The 23,318-nt window shown below is 45.2% G+C and overlaps 1 protein-coding gene across 6 annotated transcripts in view; it reads left to right on the forward strand.

Annotated features, from left to right (window-relative positions):
- The window catches only part of LOC147890804 (histone-lysine N-methyltransferase CLF-like), a 97,544-nt gene extending 75,213 nt beyond the window's left edge, over positions 1-22,331 (forward strand). For all 6 annotated transcript variants that reach the window (XM_087389355.1, XM_087389359.1, XM_087389357.1 and 3 more), the window contains 2 exons: positions 21,357-21,434; positions 21,651-22,331. In XM_087389355.1, the coding sequence (XP_087245481.1) occupies positions 21,357-21,434; positions 21,651-21,842 (270 nt within the window). In that variant the 3' untranslated portion in view covers positions 21,843-22,331. The remainder of the gene's footprint in view (positions 1-21,356; positions 21,435-21,650) is intronic.
- The last annotated feature ends 987 nt before the right edge of the window (positions 22,332-23,318 follow it).

Raw genomic sequence — 23,318 nt, forward strand, 5'->3', positions numbered from 1 at the left:
CAGTGCAGAAAGCAAGGGGTATCGTCTCTACAATCCTGCTACACGCAAAATCATTGTAAGTAGAGATGTGATATTTTCTGAAAATTCAGCTTACACTCAGGCTGATTTTCAAATGCCTTCACCTTCAGAAGATGTATTTCAAGGGTTGCTACCCATTGCTTTGGGTTCCCCTGCTGATTTTTCTGATCCAAATCAGAATTTACAGCAACCTTCACATGCTTCAGTTCCGCCACGGGATGTCATGCCTCCTCCACAGGAAGTGGAACAAGTGGTCCAGCAAGAAATTGCAGACATACATGCAGCAAAAACAGTCCCAAACTGGCTGTTACAGACTCTCCGGGAGAGTAAACTTGATGCTCCGTTACCTGGCAGGACTCGCAGTGCAGCAAGGCACATGGAAGGTGCTAATTCAGTGGAATCAGCATATGCAGGTACTCTCCTTGATGAAGAGGAGCCTGCCACATTTGAAGAGGCACAAGGTAATGTGCATTGGATGAATGCCATGCACGATGAGTTGCAGTCCATTGCCAAAAATCAGACTTGGGATGTTGTGGACTTGCCACCGGGTAAACATGCTATTGGCACACGATGGGTATTTAAAGTCAAACGGAAGCCAGATGGCTCCATTAACAGATATAAAGCCAGGCTGGTTGCTAAAGGCTATGCTCAGAAAAAGGGCATAGATTATGAGGAGACTTTTGCTCCTACATCCCGGATGACCACCATCCGCTCAGTAATTGCCATGGCTGCACATTTTGAGTGGAATGTTCATCAGTTGGACATCAAAACAGCCTTCTTAAATGGGGACTTGCTGGAAGAGGTGTATGTCAAACCACCTCCGGGTTTTGAAATTACAGCAAATGCACTTCAAGTCTGCAAGCTTAATAAAGCTTTATATGGGCTGAAACAGGCCCCTCGTGCATGGTATGCCAAGATACATGCATTTTTGACCAGCAAGGGGCTGCACAATAGTCCTACTGAGAGCACCCTCTACATCAAGATGGATGGGGGGGAAATATTAGTCATCCTTCTTTATGTTGATGACTTACTGCTCACAGGGTCCAATGACGACAAAATTGCAGATTTCAAAACTGATTTGCAGACCCACTTTGATATGTCAGATTTGGGGCTGCTTCATTTTTATTTGGGGATCCAGTTCTCTCATGAGAGACGTGGCACTGTTATGTCTCAGTCCAAGTATGTTCAGAAACTTTTGGACAGATTTAACATGCAAGAGTGTAAGCCCATATCTACTCCTATGGAACCGGGGCTGAAACTCACAATGCATGATGCAGGAGAATCAGTTGATGCCACACTTTACAGTCAAGCTGTTGGATGCCTCATATATCTCTGCAATACTAGGCCTGATATTCAGTTTGCAGTATCTCAGGTGAGCAGGTATATGCACAGCCCTAAAACTATGCATTGGCAGGCAGTTAAGCGCATCTTCCGTTATTTGCAAGGCACCAAGTCTTTTGGCTTACTATTTCCCAGGGGGGGTGACTTGCAGATGCATGCCTACAGTGATTCAGATTGGGCTGGTGATTATGACACTAGGCAGTCCACTAGTGGCAATTGTTTCTTTTTGGGAAAATCTTGCATTTCATGGCTAAGCAAGAAACAATCTACAGTGGCTACCTCATCATGTGAAGCTGAGTACAGGGCAGCTTTCACAGCAACAGTGGAATGTGTCTGGCTGAGACGTTTATTTGCTGATCTTTATCTGTCTTTGGAGGGTCCTTCTCCAATTCTCACTGATAGTCAGAGTGCCATTGCAGTGGCAAAGAATCCAGTGTTTCATGCTCGCACGAAGCACATTGAGGTTCACTATCATTACGTCAGAGAGAAGTTACATGCAGGAGAGATCAGTATGATCTTTGTGTCCACACATGACAACGTTGCAGATATCTTCACCAAAGCACTACCACGTGAAAAGTTCGAGGCATTTCGCAGTGCCCTGAACTTATATCCGTTTGGTGATTGATCAGCCTTGTACATGACATTGGCACTGCAGGGGGGTGTTGGAATTATATCTATAATTCAGCAGTGACCAATGTAATATAATAAGTTAGTTAGGGGCACTTTTCCCTCTTTTAGAGGTTTTTCCCCCTAACTGCAGTTAGTTCACTAACTATGGTTAGTGACTACTAAGGTTTTGTCACTATGACAAAACCTTATCTACACTACTTTGTGTTGTACTCTTTTACACACTCTATTGAGCAACTACAGCTTTCAAGCTTACGTCTCTCTCACTCTCTCTTGCTCTCACTCTCTCTATCTATCTCCATTCCTTCAGGTGTCCCATACCACCAAGTGGCACTGTGAAGCCTGGGATCTGCTGCTGGGCCTTGGGCTACGCTATGATGCAGGTGCGTGTCTGCCACTCAATCCAGGATCAGACCTAGCACTTGGGAACTAGACTTGCTCCCATTGGATCTCTGAGAACTGAACCCCAGGGCCTCTTATATATAGACTCGGGCCCCAAGCGCCAAAAATAGCGAAGACCTCTAACTGGTTTGTACCCTTGCCACTCAACCTGAGAATCAAGCTTGCCTAGGTCTAAGCCTCCCCAGGCTACCTGAGCTAGTCTTGTGTACCTAATACACGTCATATACCAATTCGTGCACATGACATCACTCTCTGGACTCTCTGGGCTATGTCTAGAGTGACCCCTCGTCTCTGTCGTCTCCCTTGAGGAAAGTTGTCGCACATGTGGCCTTTGCGCCCCTCAATAGAGTGTACTCTGGGGGCTCTCTGTCGCACATGTGGCCTCTGCGGCCCTCTTTCGGTGGTACTGTGCCGGTTGCTCATCCAGACTGCTCTCATATCGGCTAGCTCCTCTTCCTCCACTCCATTTTGTTTGGGGGCTAACTCAAATGTATAGAAGTCTGTGACGTGCCGCTGTGCTCGGTCATCCTTTATGTCCTATAGTGGTCTGACCATCCCCTGCCGTTCTCTAATTTGTCGTAGAAGCGCCTCCCTGTGTCGCCGCATCTCCATCAGATAAATCCCGATACAAACCTGGTCATGGAAATGGATCAGTCGTGACAAAGGACCGAAGTCACTCCCCTCTAGGTAGAGACAATGGTAGCGTCCCCGAATCTCGTAGTAGGCTAGGCAAACATAAAGAAAATGCTCCTCTGTCTCAACCGCCCCAGCATACATAGCGTATAGACCCGTTGCTCTCTAGGTATACGTGCTGCTCTCCCGGCCTCAATCCTTAGATGATGGGATGAAAGCCGCATCTGACCAATGGCAATCCTCAGTGCATGAGATACTCCTCTATCCTCGAGATACTGGGGTCTGATAATGACTCCCTCCTCTGATTCTCTCAGGAAGTGGTCGCGATAAAAGTGAGTCTTGGTGGGAAGCTCCTTGTCCCCCCCCCAAGTCTGGGATGTGTGAAGCTGGAGGAGGTCTAACGGTATGATACGGTTGATCTCATCTCGCGGGATCGACTCAGGAGTTGCATCCATGCTGTACTGAAAGGGGGGAAGCCTACAACCAGCAATACAACCCGTATTCGACGAAGGGTGATACAACAGCTATGGCTTATACAACCCAAACTGACGAAACAGCTTTGACTTTATTTCCACGACGGAAATTAACTCTCCAAAGGCTCTCCCTCTCTCTCTCTCTCTGAACATACACTAGGGCCCAGGACAAATTGTCGGGCTGGACCCCCCCGAAGGTCTCTATTCATTTCAGAAAATCTATTACAGAAGTTCAGCTTCAAGCTGTCTCGTAAGTCTCTCTCTAAACATGAAAAGAATTCTTCTTTTACAAGAGCTTCAAGCCCCATTCAAATTGGCAACATGCCACTTGTCTAAAATCTAGACTAAAACCTATTACAAGCCACTATGGGCCATTCTGGAGTCTTCAAAGCTCTCGGTCACACGAACCGCTTCCTGGATGCTTGTCAGGCTCCCATTTCGCTTAGGAAAAATAATCCTTCTAGTACCTGCAACAATTAATTAAAGCGCACCACCATGGTACCCATTAATTGTTAGCGCTTTGCATGCAAATAACACACTGTGGACTAATCCTAGTCACGGTGGGCGTCCCCACTAAACACATGTGCACATCTAAACAAATATATATATATATATAAATAAATATATATATATTTTCTCTGGTTGACCGGAGTCAACACTCTTGATTATAATTAAAGAGCTTCGACCCAAGGTCAAGGCGCCTTAATTATAGCCAAGTCTCTCCAACCGAGGTTGGCACATCTTGGTTAACCGGGGTTAACCCCTCTTGGCGCATACCAAGTCTTGTTGACCGAAGTCAACACTCTCTGACCGTAGTCAGGTTTACTTGACTAGAGTCAAGTATCTTTGACCGTAGTCAATCCTTTGACCATTAAAAAAACTCTTTGACCGTAATTAACACATATAAAGCTCTTTAATTATGATCAAATAAATGGTCAACTGTACTTTGACTTAGGATATTTACATTGTGGTGACATCCCCTCGGCTTCTATTCAGTTGACCGCAACTGAAAAGCTTCCTTGTAAACATCCAAAAGCTGTGGATGATCGGATAACATGTCTTCGTCCATCCACTTGGCATCTAATGCCGTATAATTCTTGAATTTTACAAGATACCTGCAAAATTCCTTACCCTGAGGGCCTTTACGTACAGTATGGTACACAATTTGCTCTGGCTGAAGGACTTCCTCCAGCTCATCCACTTCTGGTGGATCTTCTGATACTGGTTCTGTAGGCTCTGGTCCCTGAAATTTCTTTAGAAGACTCACATGGAATGCATTGTGAATCCTCCAATGCTCTGGCAATGCTAATCTGTATGCAACTTCATTTATTCTCTCTGTAACCCTGAAAGGGCCATAATATCTGGGAGATAACTTTGCATACAGTTTCTGTTTGCCTTTAAACTTGCGGAGCCTAGCTTTTTCAAACCTTAAAAGTATCCAGTCCCCTTCCTTGAGATCTAGCTGTCTCCTATGTTTATCTGCAGCCCTTTTATGTTTCTCTTGAGACCTTTCAATTGCTGTCCGGACTTGGCTGTAAGCTGTCTGGAGGTCTCTTACAAACTGATCAGCTGCAAATATTTCATCTTTAGTCCTCAATATAGGTGGCAAAATCACCTTCCCATATATGACTTCAAAAGGGGCTTTCCCTGTAGAGCTATGTACTGTATTATTGTAAGCAAACTCTACTAAGGGTAGGTACTTTTCCCAGTCTGAATTCTGGTCACCCACGTAGCATTTCAGCATATCCAAAATGGTAGAATTTGCTACTTCACTTTGACCATCTGTCTGGGGATGGAAAGAAGAAGAAAAATTCAGATTCGTCCCCATGTTATCAAATAAAGCTCTCCAGAATAGACTGGTCATTCTGGGATCTCGATCACTAACAATGGACTTAGGCATACCATGATGTTTAAAGATCTGTGCCATGAACAGCTTAGCCATATGATCTGCCATTATGGTTTTGCGAACCGGAATGAAATGAGCTTGCTTGCTGAATCTATCAATGATAGTCCAAATCCCATCATTCCCTGACTTTGATCTCGGCAAATCAAAAATAAAGTCCATTGTAATATTTTCCCATGGTGCCTGAGGCACGGGAAGAGGCATAAGTAGGCCAGGTGCCTTCTGTCTATCATATTTCATTTTCTGACACGTAAGGCATTCAGTAACAAACTGATGTATATCTTTCCGCATTCCTGGCCAAAAGAAATACCTCTCTAGTGCTAGAGTTGTTGCTGTAATTCCTCTGTGTCCAGCATAGGGAGGTGCATGGCATTCCCCTAAAATCTTTTTCCTCATCTCCTGGGTGATGCATAGGCAATCATCTTTCATTAAATACCCATCTTTCAGGGAATAGTGACTGGTGGATTGCCCTTCTTGCATCTGCTGTAAAATTTCACCAAAATCAGAATCATGAGCATATTGCTCCCTCATGCCTTCCAGGTCCTGATGATAAGCAATAGTTACATTGTTGACCTGGGGTCTTCAGGACAAGGCATCTGCCACTCTGTTCCGAATTCCTGGGGTATGGACAATCTGAAAATGATACATTGACAGCATGTGTGCCCATTTCATATGCTTCTCTGAAAGCTTGGTCTGAGTCAAAAAGTATTTCAGACTTTGGTGATCTGTTTTGACAGTAAAATCTGCACCCAAAAGATAATGTTTCCAGGTATGGATAGCATGAATTACAGCCAATAACTCTTTCTCATAGATTCCTAAATATCTTTCCGCATCCCGAAGTCGCCTGCTTTCATAGGCTACTACATGACCATTCTGATGCAACGCAGCCCCAACACATTCTCCACAAGCATCGCAATCCACATCAAAAGACTGATACAGATCCGGAACTACCAGAATAGGCTCTGTAGTCAACTTTTCCTTGAGTGTATTGAATGCTTCCTTCTGTGATAATCCCCATGTGAAAGCTGCATTTTTCTTAGTGAGGTCATATAATGGAGCTGCGATATCAGCAAAATGTCTGATAAATCTTCTGTAGTAAGAACACAAGCCTAAAAAGCTTCGAACTTCATGCACAGTTTTCAGCTCTGGCCATTCCTGAATGGCACGGATCTTTGCTGGATCCATTTGTATCCCATTCTTGGATATTATATGCCCCAGATAGTGGATTTCTTCCAGGAAGAATTCACTTTTCTTGCTGTTTGCATAGAGCTGATGATTTCTCAGCTCTTGAAACACTATAGCAAGATGTTCTCTATGCTCTTCCTCTGTCTTAGAAAAAACTAAGATATCATCAAAGAAGGTACCCGTAAAATGCCTGTACTTCCGGAAGATGCGATCCATCATTCTATTGAATGTGGCTGGAGCATTTGTCAATCCAAAAGGCATCACTAAGTATTCATACAACCCGAATGTTGTGCGGAATGCTGTCTTGTGCACATCCTGAGGCTGTATCCTCACTTGGTGGTAGCCACTCTTTAAGTCTATCCTACTGAAAACTGAAGCTTCATTTAGCTGATCCAAGACATCATCAATACGCGGAATAGGGAATCTATTCTTGATGGTCATTTTGTTCAGTGCGCGATAATCGACGCACATACGGAATGAACCATCTTTCTTCTGTACTAACAGTACAGGGGAACAAAAAGGAGACGAGCTGGGCTGAATCAAGCCTTTGGACAGCAAGTCCTGTACCTGAGCCATAATCTCCTCTCTCTGAGTCGCACTGACTCTATAAGGGGGTCTGTTTGGTGGCTCACTACCAGGCATTAACTCTATCTGATGATCTTCTGGTCTCTCTGGGGGTAACTCCCCTGGCAAAACATCAGAAAAGCAATCTTTAAAGTTTACCAGAAACTGAAACCTATCTTTGTCTGCATCATTCATTTCAGCATGCATATCATTCTCTTTTTCTTTTATAAAAACCATGTACGCAGAAATTGCAGACTTTATTGCTTTACCGCATGAAACATCAGATACAATGGGGATAGTGTCCCCTTTATTCCTGGCAATTACACGCTGATTTTTCCCCCTATGTAGAAATTCCAGCACTCTTTCAGGAAGAGTCAACTTCACTGCCTTGCGGTGAAACCAAGGCATCCCCAAAACTACATCATAATGTTTCAGTGGAGGAATGAAGAAGTCTTCCTGATCCACATAACTCTGAATATGAAGACGGAGCTTCCCTATCAAGGGAGTAACTGGCACAGGATTCCCACAAAACATTTGATCGGCATCCAAAGCCCTGCCTAGCTCTTCCGTCTTTATTCCCAGCCTCAGGGCTAGATCCTCTGATATGAAATTATCAGTAGCCCCTTGATCAAATAAAATTAGCGCTTGCTGGTCTCTAACTTTGCCCCATGATAGCAGCAATTCTTGTTCTTCTGGGTTCAAAGCATGACCCAGTATATCAGGAATTCCCCCCGCCATTGGCTTTTGCGGTCCTCGTGGCTTCTCTGCCTCTTTTCCCTTCGATGTTGAAGGCTTTTCTGGGCACTGGGCAGCCACATGCCCCTCTTTACCGCACCTGAAGCATTTCCCATCTCTACGGAATTCCGCTATCTGTTCAGGGGTAAATAGAGATTTGCCCTTATAGGTCTTCGAGAACTGAGTACCCCTCGGCTTCTGAGGCTGAAACCCTTTCTTTTCAGCCTTAGGGGACTCTTTCTTTTCTGATTTTTGAAAATCAGTTTTCTTTTTATCAGCACGTCCTGCATGCAAGGATGGCACTGTAGATGGATCTTGTAGCGGCACAAGACTTGCTACTGAGGCTGAATGCATAAGATCTTGAATATTCTTTGCCCCCAAAGCATTCACTACTGAGGCTGAAACCCTTTCTTTGCCCCCAAAGCATTCACTTCTGAGGCTGAAACCCTTTCTTTTCAGCCTTAGGGGACTCTTTCTTTTCTGATTTTTGAAAATCAGTTTTCTTTTTATCAGCACGTCCTGCATGCAAGGATGGCACTGTAGATGGATCTTGTAGCGGCACAAGACTCGCTACTGAGGCTGAATGCATAAGATCTTGAATATTCTTTGCCCCCAAAGCATTCACTACTGCCTGAATTCTTGGAGTGAGACCTGCTCTGTATTTCCTCATCTGGGTGCCTTTGGAGATCTTTTTGAACGGTGCAACCTGCAAATAAGCATCCCAAAACTTTTGGTTGTACCCATCCACTGTATCTCCTGCATCCATGTGCAAGCTGTCCCAATCTTGAAGAACATGGTCTCTAAACTGTTTAGGCATGAACTGCTGGTAGAAGGCTTTCTTGAAGCCCTTCCACTTTCTTGGGGCTGATCCATCTGTAGTCAGTGCACTCCACCATGCACTAGCCGTTGCTGTTAAATGTAGGTTGACCATTCTTAACTTGGAGGATTCTGAAAATTTCTCAGTACCGAATGCAGCATCAAACTGTCTGATAAACTGCAATGCTTTGTCTGTATGACCATACTGTCCATTGTAGGTCGATGGTTTATCTGATAAGGAAGAAGAAGACACAGAAGTCGAACTCGAGGTAGACGGTGATGGACTAGGAGATCGGTGATGACGCCTCGATCTCTTTTTACTATGGGACCGTCTCCTATGAGATCTATGAGATCTCTCTCTCTCAGACTGTACACGAGAGTGTGCCTCTGGCATTGGCACGTCATATACTGGATTAGGCATAGCCTCTGCTGGAAACAAATGCTGAGCCCTGGGATCCCTTTTAAGATTTTCCAGCTCTTGTATATGAGTGCGTACCATTTGTTCAAATTCTTGTTGAGTTTGTGGCACATTCCTCTGTCTTGGATGCACATCCCTATCTTGAGAATCCCACTGGATAGGTGATTGATCCATATCCTGAGATCTGCAGATTTTTTTTTTTCTCACACTGTGCAAGTAACTAATGCACACTACCTTTGCTTTTCCAACAGAAAAGGTACCTCAACAAGAGGTGTTTTGCATTCACAATCTATGCCAGTACTGGCTGTCAGTTTAAGGCATATACCCACACAGTTGCCAAAGCATTATCAACTATATTGCCCTTTTCTGGCTGCTGCAGATGGTTTCAAAAGGCATCTGTTTTTCCCTCTTTTTACTGCTCAAAGGCATGCATACTCCTTTTTCTGCAAATCTCTGTTTTCTCTGCTTTTCTCTGGTTTTCTGCTACTTTTCTGACAGTAAAAGTCTGACAGGCAGGAGAAAATTGATAGCCAAAACTGTCTCTGCAACTGTCTTTTTTTTTTTTTTTTTTTTTTGTTGAAAGAACAGTAACCAGATGGGTAACTACTGGTTACATTAACCAGATCAGTCCTGTTCTGGTCTGGTTAGATGACTGTAACTTGGCCCCTAACTGAAGCAAACTGGTTAACTGCACCAGTCCAGTCTGGTTAGGCTGTCCTCTGACCAAATCCCTAACCAGGGTCAGCTAACTGCAGTTAGTTTGAATAAGGTCACACTAACCACAGGTCTGCCAGCCTGGCTGCCACGTGTCAGAGTGCCACGTCAGTTCTGAGCTGGATGCCACGTGTACTGCCACGTCATCAGCCTGCACATGCTGCCACGTCAGCATCCACACGTGTCTGCCACGTCAGCTCTGTGCATGCCACGTGTCTGCCTAGGTGGTACCCTGGCCACGTCAGCTCAGCCAAAGGTTTCAAACCTTGGCTATGCAGGAGTCATCGCGCGTCGCGCCTGCGCCTTGATGACCATCGATCTAAGCCTTCACGAAGATTCGCTGAAGGTCTTCGTCAGCATCTCTGTTAGACAGCGGAATAGCTCACCGTGCATTGCCTTCCCAATTTCCATAGTTTGTCCGTCCGTCTGATATTCACGGGACCCCAAATATTGGCGCAACAGAGGCGTACACATTCATCACAAGCTCGGAATCCCCCATCGCGAAGGCGTGTCCACACCTTCATGCTTTGCTTGAAATTCGATGTACAGAGGTCATTCCCTGTAGTACATTCATCGATTATCACCTAGGCTTCAAAGTTAATGTTCTTGCCCCGTCCAATTTGAAGCCCCAAGCCTTCCAACTGCCACCTCTTAGGGCAACGCCATCCCTTTCTTCGGGGTCAACGTTGGATCTTTACTCTCTTGCTGAATCGTCACAACCTGAGAAGGCTATGAACCTACGCTCTGATACCAATACAACCAGCAATACAACCCGTATTCGACGAAGGGTGATACAACAGCTATGGCTTATACAACCCAAACTGACGAAACAGCTTTGACTTTATTTCCACGACGGAAATTAACTCTCCAAAGGCTCTCCCTCTCTCTCTCTCTCTGAACATACACTAGGGCCCAGGACAAATTGTCGGGCTGGACCCCCCCGAAGGTCTTTATTCATTTCAGAAAATCTATTACAGAAGTTCAGCTTCAAGCTGTCTCGTAAGTCTCTCTCTAAACATGAAAAGAATTCTTCTTTTACAAGAGCTTCAAGCCCCATTCAAATTGGCAACATGCCACTTGTCTAAAATCTAGACTAAAACCTATTACAAGCCACTATGGGCCATTCTGGAGTCTTCAAAGCTCTCGGTCACACGAACCGCTTCCTGGATGCTTGTCAGGCTCCCATTTCGCTTAGGAAAAATAATCCTTCTAGTACCTGCAACAATTAATTAAAGCGCACCACCATGGTACCCATTAATTGTTAGCGCTTTGCATGCAAATAACACACTGTGGACTAATCCTAGTCACGGTGGGCGTCCCCACTAAACACATGTGCACATCTAAACAAATATATATATATATATAAATAAATATATATATATTTTCTCTGGTTGACCGGAGTCAACACTCTTGATTATAATTAAAGAGCTTCGACCCAAGGTCAAGGCGCCTTAATTATAGCCAAGTCTCTCCAACCGAGGTTGGCACATCTTGGTTAACCGGGGTTAACCCCTCTTGGCGCATACCAAGTCTTGTTGACCGAAGACAACACTCTCTGACCGTAGTCAGGTTTACTTGACTAGAGTCAAGTATCTTTGACCGTAGTCAATCCTTTGACCATTAAAAAAACTCTTTGACCGTAATTAACACATATAAAGCTCTTTAATTATGATCAAATAAATGGTCAACTGTACTTTGACTTAGGATATTTACATTGTGGTGACAAAGCCTGTCCATGTGGATATCGTGCTTAGCAAGCCATGTAGATATGTGTGCATACCATGTGTCTACCCCGCTCTCTGCGAGTCGTCTGGATGACTCTAGGGCCAACCTTGGAAGTCTCCAATGGAGTAAGTCCCAGACTCTGTGGATGAAAGTCACTGTCTGAAAGATGGCATTAGACCTGGAGAGGTGTCATGGCGAACTCTGCCTGTACTATCTCATGTGGAACTGTGGGCTTACATCGGATCATCCTGGATCCCATCGTCACCTGTAGCCGCTCAAAGCTCTTCCAGTCTGTCATTGGAAGATTGCACCCCCAGAAAGGTGCTGCATACATGACAGTCGGCCGCACTAGTGTGTCGAAAAGCCAACCCTTTGTCGGTGGATCTCGGAAGTGCGCTTGGAAACACTGCCACTCTAGTCTAGCCAAAGCACTATGCCCTCGTGTGAGCCGTGCCTGGGCTGCATGTTAACTTCCACGGGAGGCCTCGCGGGCCTATGGGACAAAGTGACACCAAAAGGGAAATACTCATACAAGCCACAAAGGGCTAAGGCAAAGGGCGCACTAAGACCCTTGCTGAGTACTGTGCTGAAATAAAAAGAGCTCAATGGCTCAAGCAAAATCAAGTACAAAAATATATCATATCATATCATGTGTTGTCTGCCATCTGCAGCAGGCTGAGAAACTAGAAACTGAGAAACCGAAACCCGGCACTGTGGTGGCTCGTCTATGAGCGGTGAAAATGTCTCGAATCTGAGTCTGTCTGGTTGTCTCATGTTGCGGTGTCGAAGAGGGCGTGGTCTCCTCGATCTTTGGACCCGCTAAGCTATGTTCAAAGTGACCCCTCGTCCCAGGTGGTCCCCTCTGAGGAAAGCTGTGATAGCACAAACCTCAAACGAGTATACTCTGGGCGCTCTCCCTGTCGTGGATGGCCTCTGCAATTCTCTCTCGGTAATCCAGACTGCCTGCATAGCAGCTAGCTCCTCCTCCTCCACCCCATTGTGTCGTGGAGTTGACTCGAATGCATAAATGCCTACGACGTGCCGCTGTGTGTGGTCAGCCTTTGCATCTCGTGGTGTGATCCCTCCTGCTGCTCTCTGATCTGTCATAGCAAGGTCTCCTTGTGTCGGCGCATCTCAAGCAGATAGAGCCTGGTCATGGAAGTGGATCAATCGTGATAGTGGGCCGAAGTTGCTAGAGACAGTGGTATCGTCTCCGGATCTCGTGGTAGGCTGGGCAGGTACAAAGAAAGTGTTCCTCTGTCTCAACCACTCCTAGTGTGCATAGCATGCAATTCCACTGCTCTCTAGGTATACGTGCTGCTCTCCCTGTCTCAATCCTCAGGTGATGGGATGAAACCCGCATCTGCCCAATGCGATCCTCAGTGTATGTGAGACTCTTCTGTCCTCAAGGTATAGGGGTCTGACGATGAATCCCTCCTCTGAGACATTCAGGAAATGGTCATGGTAGAACTGTGTCTTGGTAGGAAGATCTTGATCTCCCCTCCAAGCTCGAGATGGGTGGAGCTGGAGGAGTCTAACCGTACGATACGGATAATCTCATCTCACGGGATCGACTCAGGGGGTGCATCCAAACCATACTGAAAGGGGGGGAGCCTGTCCATCTGAATCTCGTGTCTAGCAAACCATGTGGATGTACGTGCATACCATGTGTCCGCACCACCCTCAGCTAGTCGTCTGGATGACTCCAGAGCCAGCCTCTGTAGTCTCCAATAAGGTAAGTCCCAGACTTTGGATGAAAGTCACTATCTAAAAGATGGCATCAAACTATAGTGGTGTCATGGTGAACTCTGCCTGTATTATCGCATGCGGGATCGAGGGTGTGCTCTGAATCATCCTAGATCCCATGGTCACCTGTAGCCGCTCAAATCTCTTCCACAGTGCTATCGGTAGATCACATCCCCTGAAGGGTGCTGCATACATGGCAGTCGGTCGCACTAGCGTATCGAAAAGCCAACACTTCGTTGGTGGATCCTGACTGTGTGCCTAGAAATAATCTCTCTAATCAGGCTAGAGCACCCCGTACCCATGTGAGTCGTGCCTGGGCTGCATGTGTCCTAGTGAAAAGGGGTCTTGTGAAGACTGCTTCCAAATATGTGTAGGACTGCACTATCTCCACTAGCTCGGCTCGATAAGTGAAACTGAGTCATCGGATTATTGCATGAGCTTATCCAACTCTAGTGTTTGAATTTCATTCCACACCATACACTTCACTTGTTTGTGTTCTTATACAAAGATTAGGATAAGGGACCTCATCCCCAATCCATAAGCCTGCATCTCATTGACTTAATAATCACCCACTCACCCATGCACTCGCTTGCTTCCACTAGGAAGAGATTTCCAACATCCCCTCTCAATGCGAACATGCGAAACTTACATGTTGAGCGTTGCATACAAGATTACACAGCATGCGGCAGGAAAATGCCAATGTACAAGATGCATATTCCTCTTTCACTTAGAGGATTCCATCAGAGGTGTCATTTGACGAGCTTACAAAGTTGCCTGCTTCATGTGCCTTCTTGCAATCGGTGGCAAGATTACCTATTTCACCACAATGATGACACTTTCTTCATGAAGGATCTTTCAAAAAACAATGGGACTCATCATGACCCTTCTTCTTACAAAAACTACATTTGAAGCCATTAAAACTCTTTTTCTTCTTCCCATGACCCATCGATAGGGCTTGCCCTTGAGTCGATGTAGACGTACCCTCTCCTTTCTTTTCCTTGATGTTGCGCTCTTCATCGAGCAATGTAATGAAGGGGAAAAAGAGGCCAAGTTAGAGGCCCTTTAGGGGGAAAATGTGGGGGACTATATAAGTCTCCATCCACCCCCAACTATGGAATTTTTTATGTGACATCTAATCCTATCTACTCTCCCTTCCTCCTTCCTACCTACGCTCACTCACTCTCTCTCTCTTCCCTACTCCCTCTCAATCGCTCTCTCTCTTTCCTACCTCATTCTCTCTCTCCTACCCTTTCCTCTCCCTCTTCCCTTCTCTCTCTCTCTCCCTTCTGCTTCTATTCCCCTTTCTCCAAATCAGTCCCTACCCCTTCTCTACATTGGTATCAGAGCACTTTCCTTGGGCCTTGTACCTATTGTAGTAAACAAAGGAAGCCTACGAGTCGTGCTGTACCATCGTGCCAACGTGCAAGCAAGCAGTTTGACCAAGACCGTGACTAAACGGTGCTGATTGGGAATCATCGTCACGTCTTCGTGAAATCTGCTTGTCTAGAAGCCACAAGCATTGAAGACTAGCTGTGGGTATTTATATACGCTTGGAGGAGTGCCTGGGGATAGGACACCTCACCGGCCAAAGGACTAGGATGGCACATCCTTCTCGAATCTCTACTAGCAGCTAACGTACGCGGGCGCTAACTAGACGAACCGGGCTGCAGGATCAAGTAGACGACGCTTAGCACAGTTGAGCCTGACGACGAAACGAACAGATCATCAACGACAAGCTCATAAATTTTGTTGTTCGCTCTGCCCTCTGCCCGTCAGCCGCCACTCCTCCAACCGCTGCCCTCAACCGCCATACCCCGTCATCCCACCTGTGCTTCCGTCGGACGACCCCTGTTGTCCCAATCTACTCCCTATCGTCCCACCTACGCTCCCCGTCAGACGACCCCCGTCGGAGTCCATGCCACGCCTCACCTCGCCTCGCCCCCCTCCGTTGCCGTCGCCGTGCCATCGCGTCGCCATTTACGTCTGCAGCGTCCTAAGGTTCAGTTAGCTAGGGTTAGTTGGGTTGGGCTAGGTTAGTTGGTCGGGTTTAGGTTTAGTTAGTTGGTCTGGTTAGGTTGGGTCAAACTAACTAGGGTTGAGTACCTCATGTGTTGGTTAGGTTAGACTAACCAACAGTCCTAACTACCTTAGGAGTCTTAGGTTATTGCTGTACTAACTGTCCTAGGTGACTTAGGGACCCCCCTCCCAAGAAGGGAAAAAAAAAAAGGTAAATAGTTCACTTTCAACCTCTTTTTAGGGGCCTTTCAGTGCCCGTTTGGAGCCATTTTGGCTCCGTTTTGAAGCTTCTTCGACGACCTTTCTTCTGAGCCTCTCCATCGACATTTTTGTGTTTTCCACACACTATCTCAGGGGCTCATTACAATAGGGTTTTTTGTTATCCATTTCTCCTTGCCTACATTCGAGCTCTCTCTCCAGGGCCAGTCACCATGGCACCGAAGCGTGTTCCTTGTGATATATCGCATGACTCTGATGAGGTTGCTCAGTATGAGCAAGTGCCTGCCACAGTGGTTGCATCCACTGGTGGTGGAGAGGTTCCTTCCACTCAGCCTCTCTCTCCTGCATCCCGGGAAGTGCAAGCAGCATAGACATAGTTTCTAGATGCCCTTTCCTCTATGCTCCAGGGTGCTTTCCGCCAGATAGGACAAGAGTTCAGCCAGCAGCTTACCACAACCATGGCTATGCAGGATACGGCTCTTGTCCAGATGGGACATCAGATTGGTTAGCAGATCACATCTGCCATTGCTATGCAGGATAAGGCTAAGCAGCCCGCACCCGAACAAGGGGACCATTTAGACAGTCAAGATGTTTTGTCTGCTCCACGCAGGGGTTTTATGGCAAATGCCCGTCGTGCCTATGAGCATCAGTCTTCTGGACCATTGCATGTACCCCAGCTTGGGGATTATCTGGACATAGATGATGCATTTTTTGTGCCACAGAGCACCTTCTTGCAGGATGTCAGGCCATCTTTTGGCTCTCATCTTTTTGCATCCATGCAGGCTGAGCTGTCTCTTTTGGGCTGACCCGTTGGTGTGCATCCAGCTAGTGCTCCTTTCACCGCACCAGCGAGTATGCCTGGAGTTGGCTTGGGTTTATATGGCAGCCCACACCCCTGGGAGAGAGGTTAGTCCTCTTCTCAGCCCCCTTTGGTATGTCATCATTTCGGAGAGATGCATTTGGCAGAGAAACCCATCCCAGAGTTCATGCACCTATCGCTCTGCCAGCGAGCACATATAGCCAGACACAGCCAATGCATCAGGATGGCAGCAGCTTGTACACAGTAGGGGGTTGATGGTGGGCAGCAAGCCACTTTTGATGACATGTTGGTAGATTCTTTGCGTTCATACAGGGCCCTACCTGAGGCCATCAAACTTGAGATGCCCTTCTCCGATTATGTGAACCTCAAGCGTGATGATGCATGCACTTCTGGACGTTACACACACAAGAATTATGCAGCCAAGGATATGAAGGACAAACTCACAGTGCATAAGTTTAAAGGGGATACTCGCACTCCCAATGAGTTGGAGGAGTGGCTCACGAAGCTGGAAGACTATTTCCGCTTCTACCCCAAGTCTCTGGAGGAGCGTTGTAGGATCGAATGAAAGAGAGAGTGCAGGTTGCAAAGAGTCGCACACGTCTTAGCCGTCACGTCAACTAGGATAATAGAAAAATAGAGTACAAGGTACTTGTACCTAGACCTAGGACTAAGTGTCCTAGGTGTCACATAGGACTAAGTGTCCTATGTGGCCTAAAAGGCACTAACACTACAAGTGCCTATATTTATGCCTACAAGGCACATACCATGGCCTATAGGGCATCACTAGAACCACCAGGAGATGGCCTACAAACCCCCCTCCATGGGATGGGCTGAAGTACTTTGGAAACGTCTCAGAATACCTGGTATTTTCTGGTCATGGTGGCACATGTTCATCCAAAAGGATATAGCCACCTATGAATGTACAAGGGATGTCAGATCATGTAACAAAGGGAACTAAGTGTAAAGCCTGTCAGAAGACTTCGAACTTGGGACGAGGAAGTGCCTTTGTAAACATATCTGCTATGTTGTCCTCTGTGGGAAGATAGGACAACTCTATGTCTCCTGCTGACAACCGCCCTCGAACATAATGATAGTGAACTTCAATATGCTTGGTACGCGCATGAAACACTGGGTTACGCGCAATGGCCAAAGCACTCTGGCTGTCAGTGTAGACAATAGTGGAGGATGTCTGGCGAATACCAAGATCTGTAAGTAACTGTTGAAGCCAAACACACTCTACTGTAGCGGTGAAAGCTGCCCTGTACTCAGTCTCACAGCTAGATGTGGCAACTGTTGGTTGCTTCTTGCTGAGCCAAGAGATACATGAATTGCCAAGCAAAAAACAATTGCTAGTATGTGACACTCTGGTGTCGGAACATCCTGCCCAGTCACTATCCGTGTAAGCATGCATGGTAAGTGAACCCTGATCATCATAGAAGAGAGCTAAATCTTGAGTGCCTTTGAGATATCTGAAGACTCTCTTCATTGCCTGCCAATGCTATGAACTGGGCATGTGCATGAATCTGCTGAGCTGAGATACTGCATACTGTAAGTCAGATCTGGTGTGACATAAATAAATAAGGCATCCAACAGCCTGCTGAGCCTGTTGATAAAGAGTGATATCACATGGTGGGCTCCCATCATGAGCTGAGAATTTGAAGCCAGGGTCCACTAGAGTAGAGATTGGCTTGCAGTCGTCAAACTGAAAACGATCAAGGAGCTGTCCAATATACTTGGACTAAGACATCATGATACCCCCCTCAACATGAGCAAACTGAATGCCCAAATAATAATGGAGCTGTCCCATGTCTGACATGTCAAAAATTTGCTGCAAATCAGCCTTGAAAGCTGCAATTTGTTGAGTATCTGGGCCCGTGATGAGCATATCATCCACATATAAAATCAGCACTAAAAAATCAGATCCACTCCCACGGACATAAAGAGTGGGTTCTGTGGGACTATTCTGAAAACCAAGGGATAGTAAGTGTGCATGAATTTTGGCATACCATGCCCTGGGTGCCTACTTCAAACCATAAAGGGATTTTCTAAGCCGGCATACCATATTTTCAGAATTAACAACCTCAAAGCCAGGAGGTTGTGTGACATATACTTCTTCCTACAGATTCCCATGAAGAAAAGCAGTCTTGATGTCAAGTTGATGCACTTGCCAATGATGATGGGCTGCAATGGCAATGACACATCTAATGGTAGTAATCCTGGATGTGGGAGCAAATGTCTCCTCAAAGTCAATGGCTTGTTGTTGGGCATACCCTTTTGCAACAAGACGAGCTTTGTATCGATCTATGCTGCCATCAGATTTCCTTTTTAATTTGTAGACCCACCGGGTACCAATGGCATGCTTGCCGGGAGGGAGATCTACTAATTCCCATGTGTCATTTTTGGCAATGGATTGTAACTCAGCTCTCATTGCATCCATCCACTCTTTGCTGTCAAAAGCATCTTTATGGCACAAGGGCTCTTCATTGCAAGCTGTAGCAAGGAGTGCAAACTTAAGAAAGTGACCATGCATCTGTCTATTCCCTGATCTTGTCCGGGCAGCAAAAGGCTGATCTTGTTTGCTGTCCCTCAATGTATCAAGAAGCCATTTGGGAACTTGCCTTTGCTGTCTATTGACAGCTCTTTCTTCAATAACTGCATCATGAATAGTGGGATCATTTTGTGCTGGAAGAGAAACCTGCAAATCAGCATGGGGTAGTGGCTGATTATTGCTTGGTGGAGGGCCTGCAAGAGGCTCATGTTGCTGGTCAAAGTCCTCTTCTGAGGATGGCAGAGGTAACCAAGATTCAAAGGCATCAAACATGTCAACATCTGGCTTAGCTTTGCAGTCCACAAGAGGAGAAGCTGAATGTTCAGCTCAAGTTATCCGGGTGGCTAAGAATGGATAAGATGGTCTCAGCAGAGAAAGGCTTCGGTGGGCACCGGTGCTTGGGCAACATGAAATCCATGATAGAGCACTAGTGTCGGTTAGTTTGGTCAGTTCTGGCCTCCTAGCTGTATCTCTCTCCATCGGACAAGTGCCATTGCCGCCCCAATTCATTGTGTCCTTGGTCTGGTGAACATGGAAGGTAGATCTCCAAGCACATCGACATGCTAATGAGTCTGTCATGTCTCTTGTTTTGGACTTCCACTATGCCGTCTACTTGTGGATTGTTGATTTGTGCTCTTCGGCTAGAAAACCTCGATGATCACTCTAGATGAAGTCTAGTTGAGTCCCTTGATCTCGTCTATGTGTCCTAAGCAACTAGTCTATCTCTATGAAGGGGCTGCTAAGGTATGGCTAGGTAGTTCAACATTGCCTTGTAGACTTATTGTAGATCAAGGCCGTTTCATGATTGTATACTATTTTTTGTCACGTGTGACTTAAATCATACTCAATCTTGATGGCCTCTATACAACAAGAGACAAAACCAATATAAGTCTTCCTTAACAAGAAAGAACCTCTTGATTTGGTCATTTAGGCCCCTTAAGAAGATAATATGTTAAGATCACTAGGTTCCTCCAAGCATCAAGGGCTTCAAGAGACATAGTTTGGTTCCCTCCTCCTATAACTACTTGACAATGTTGAGGAGGTTTAGGGTGTCATTTTTCATACCATTTGATTGGAACCTCAAGTAGAAGTTCGCTTGAAGTCGATTGAAGTTGAATTGCTCCTCAAGTTTGAGGTCCATATGCATAAACCATTCCAAGGCTTTAAGAAATGTATGGAGGGAGGAGTACACAACCACCCATTTAGTTACAATCCATGCCTGTTCGTAATATTTAGTAGCCTGATTTTGTGGAATGCCCTGTGGGCGATGAGATATATAGACCCTTGTCTTGCAATACTTGACATCTTGGTAGTTTATATATGTAATGGTGAAATCTTTTCCTTGGTGATCATAGTGGCGGCAGATCACCATGTAGGTATATTTGCCAAGGATCGCATTTCTGCTGGTGAGGAACTCTTCTACAACTACAGATATGAACCTGATTGGGCCCTTGTTTAGGCAAGGAAGCTAGAGGGTCCGAACTCCAAGAGGGAAGAACCTTGTGCCACTGCTACTCTTGACTTTCAGCTACTGCTAATTCTACAGTTTCATAAAGCTACACTCTCCATAAGTAGAGTGCACTTTTCCAAGCACCCTCACGAAGCAAGACTTTTAATTAATCCTTGAGTTTGAATTTGAATTTCACCAATGTTGATACTCTCTTTTGTATGGACTCAGTAGTCCTTACAAATTTATTTTTTTCATGAAAAAGACTTCTATTAACTATGAAAGAAACCCGCGTGAGCAAGCTCGAAGCGGAAATATATCATGCTGAACATGAGGAAAAAAGCACACTAGAAGAGTTAAAAAACTCAATGAGCTGGAGAGAAACCAAGGTTGAGGCTGAAAATGCACTGGCTTTTCAGGTGATTGGTTGACTTCATGTTGATTTGAGCTTTCCTAGTGCAATATATGTAGCAAATTGTGAAGCTAAGCATTATGGTTATGCATCAGAAATGGACTAGTAAGCAATCACGGTCTTAGTGAGTGGTTGAGACTCAAGTACTTGTATGTGACATGTCGCAGATAAGTTGGAAACTAGCTTGAGGTTGAGCTCTATTGAACATGTCAATTTGATACACCAATTTAAAGATAAAAGTATGATAATGGAATTGTGTCCAAGGGACCAGATTGGCAGACATACATGTGAATGGTTGATTTGTTTGTGATGGTGCTTTGTAAATGACAACGAGCTAGATTCCATTTATGATCACCTGTTGCCAGAGATTTGGATGAAACAGAAAGATGCATGATAAATGCTTAGGATAGATAATTAAAGAGGGCATTCTTTAAGTTTGTTCTTGGACACGAGGGTGCATTTGAGAATACTACTGCCTCAAAGATGGAAAGAATTGTAAAGTGGCTAAGTTTGTGGAATTTTTCTCTCTAATGTCAGTTCTTGAGCTTTTTTTATCTGTAAAGAAATAACTTTGTTCTTGGTATCGTGCTACAGTATGTGCTGGATGCATATAGGAAGGGTGATAAATTAAAATTTGCAAATCACTCTCCCAATCCAAATTGTTACGCAAAGGTGAGTAAATTTATTTTAGAAAATTTGCAGATCCATGAGAGATGATCGGTTTTCTGCATGTGTTTGGTCTGAATAAGCAAGTTATTATGGCTCCTATTGGATGGCATGGGCACTCATGCATCTGGATGATCTGGGACTCATGCATCTGGATCATCTGGGAGAGGTAAAGATAGACATTATGTAGTTTATAAATGTAATTGTGAAATCTTTTCCCAGGTGATCATGGTGGCAGGAGATCACCGTGTAGGTATATTTGCCAAGGATCGCATATCTGCGGGTGAGGAACTCTTCTACGACTACAGGTATGAACCGGATCGGGCCCCTGTCTGGGCAAGGAAGCCAGAGGGTCCGAACTCCAAGAGGGAAGAACCTTGTGCCACTGGTGGACGTGCTCAGAAGGTGGCTTGAACCACACATGCATTTGTAACACATCTATTTATATCTATAAACGAGGTTTTTTATATTCCCTCTCCAATTAAAAACAACCTTTGTAGGTTTACTCAAATTCTATCATTTTCAGAAAGCTGACAATTTTCCTGAAGTTAAGCATTTATGCATGTGTTTGGGGCAAGAGGTCATGCAGAAGCGGGGTGCTTGATCTATACAATTTGAAATTAAGCGGCATGCTAAGATGTTCTCCTCTTGTCAGAGTTCCTGGGGTACCCTTATGTAGTCTTGTTCTTTTTTTAAAGGTTGCAAAACCTGGGATGATTCATAATATGCCTTTGAAGCTAAGTGCAGCATTTTCAAGCTGTTTCAAATCCCTTCAGTGGAGGACTTTATCCTTAACAGTTTTGTGAACGTAATCATCTACTCAAGATTGACAACCACATGAAAAAATGTGTTGAATGTCATACCAATGCCTCACATTGACTCAAAACATCTATGTTATGGCTAAATATGGAGAGACCACTTCTGAATTTTATATATTCTCTCGTATTTACACAAGAGTGCCTTTGTCTTTCAATATAGTACTTTAATCCTATTATCTAAAAAAGCCTTATAATACAAGAAAAGTAATGAAGAGACTCCACTCTGTCCTACATCGTAGTCGTTATATATTTGGAATTTCGGCTCTAGCTATGTTTAGGATCCTTAAAAGTAGAATCAAAACCCAAAATGGGGAGCTTCAAAGCCCATTTTCTTTCTAGTTCTTTATTTTTGGAGGTCATCTGCTCTTTGTTACCTATCTAGTTTCGGTTTTTTCCTGCCTCCTTTTATTCTTATTATTGAATTTAAAATGAATAAATAAATAACTAACTTAAAAATATTAATGATGATTGTTTTCATATGTTTGTGTTAGTGTTCTTTTGTTTTCTTATATGGCGTTGATTTATCTTATTAGTGTTCTGTTTTTGATATTTAACATAATTTAATTCTCTCTCTTGGAGCATTCTTCCACAGTTGTTCTCCTTAAGTTGAGGTTGTTCCTTGGATATTATACAGTTGCTATTTCCTCTCTCTCTCTCTCTCTCTCTCTCGTCCAGTGCTCTCCCTCCCATCCAGCTCCCTCCCATATAGCCTCACCTTTCTCCCGCCCTGATTGCGCAGCTCCTGCTGCCTCCTATTCGTGCGGCTCCCGCTGCCTCTGTGCGCCAGCGGCGTGCTACTGTTGGTGGTGCCTGGCCCGGTTGAGGCGATGGGCTGTCATAGGCCCCCGTTATGCTGACGGTGCAGGCACACCCCCCCCGCCATGCATATGGCAATGTCTTGGGCTGTGCACCTGCCTTTGGCAGCCCTCTAGCTTGGCTATCAGCGCAGCCTTGGCCTTGCCTACGGCCCCAAGAACAATCCTCTGCCATCAACTCCCCCCCTCTGCTGTCGACGCCCTCTGCTGCGACATTTGAGGAGACACTCACCTGCAAGAACCAAGAAAACAGTAAG

Source organism: Dipteris shenzhenensis, chromosome 18 (assembly GCF_047967505.1).
Source record: "Dipteris shenzhenensis isolate YYH24624 ecotype China chromosome 18, Dip_SZ_1.0, whole genome shotgun sequence".
NCBI lineage: Eukaryota > Viridiplantae > Streptophyta > Polypodiopsida > Gleicheniales > Dipteridaceae > Dipteris > Dipteris shenzhenensis.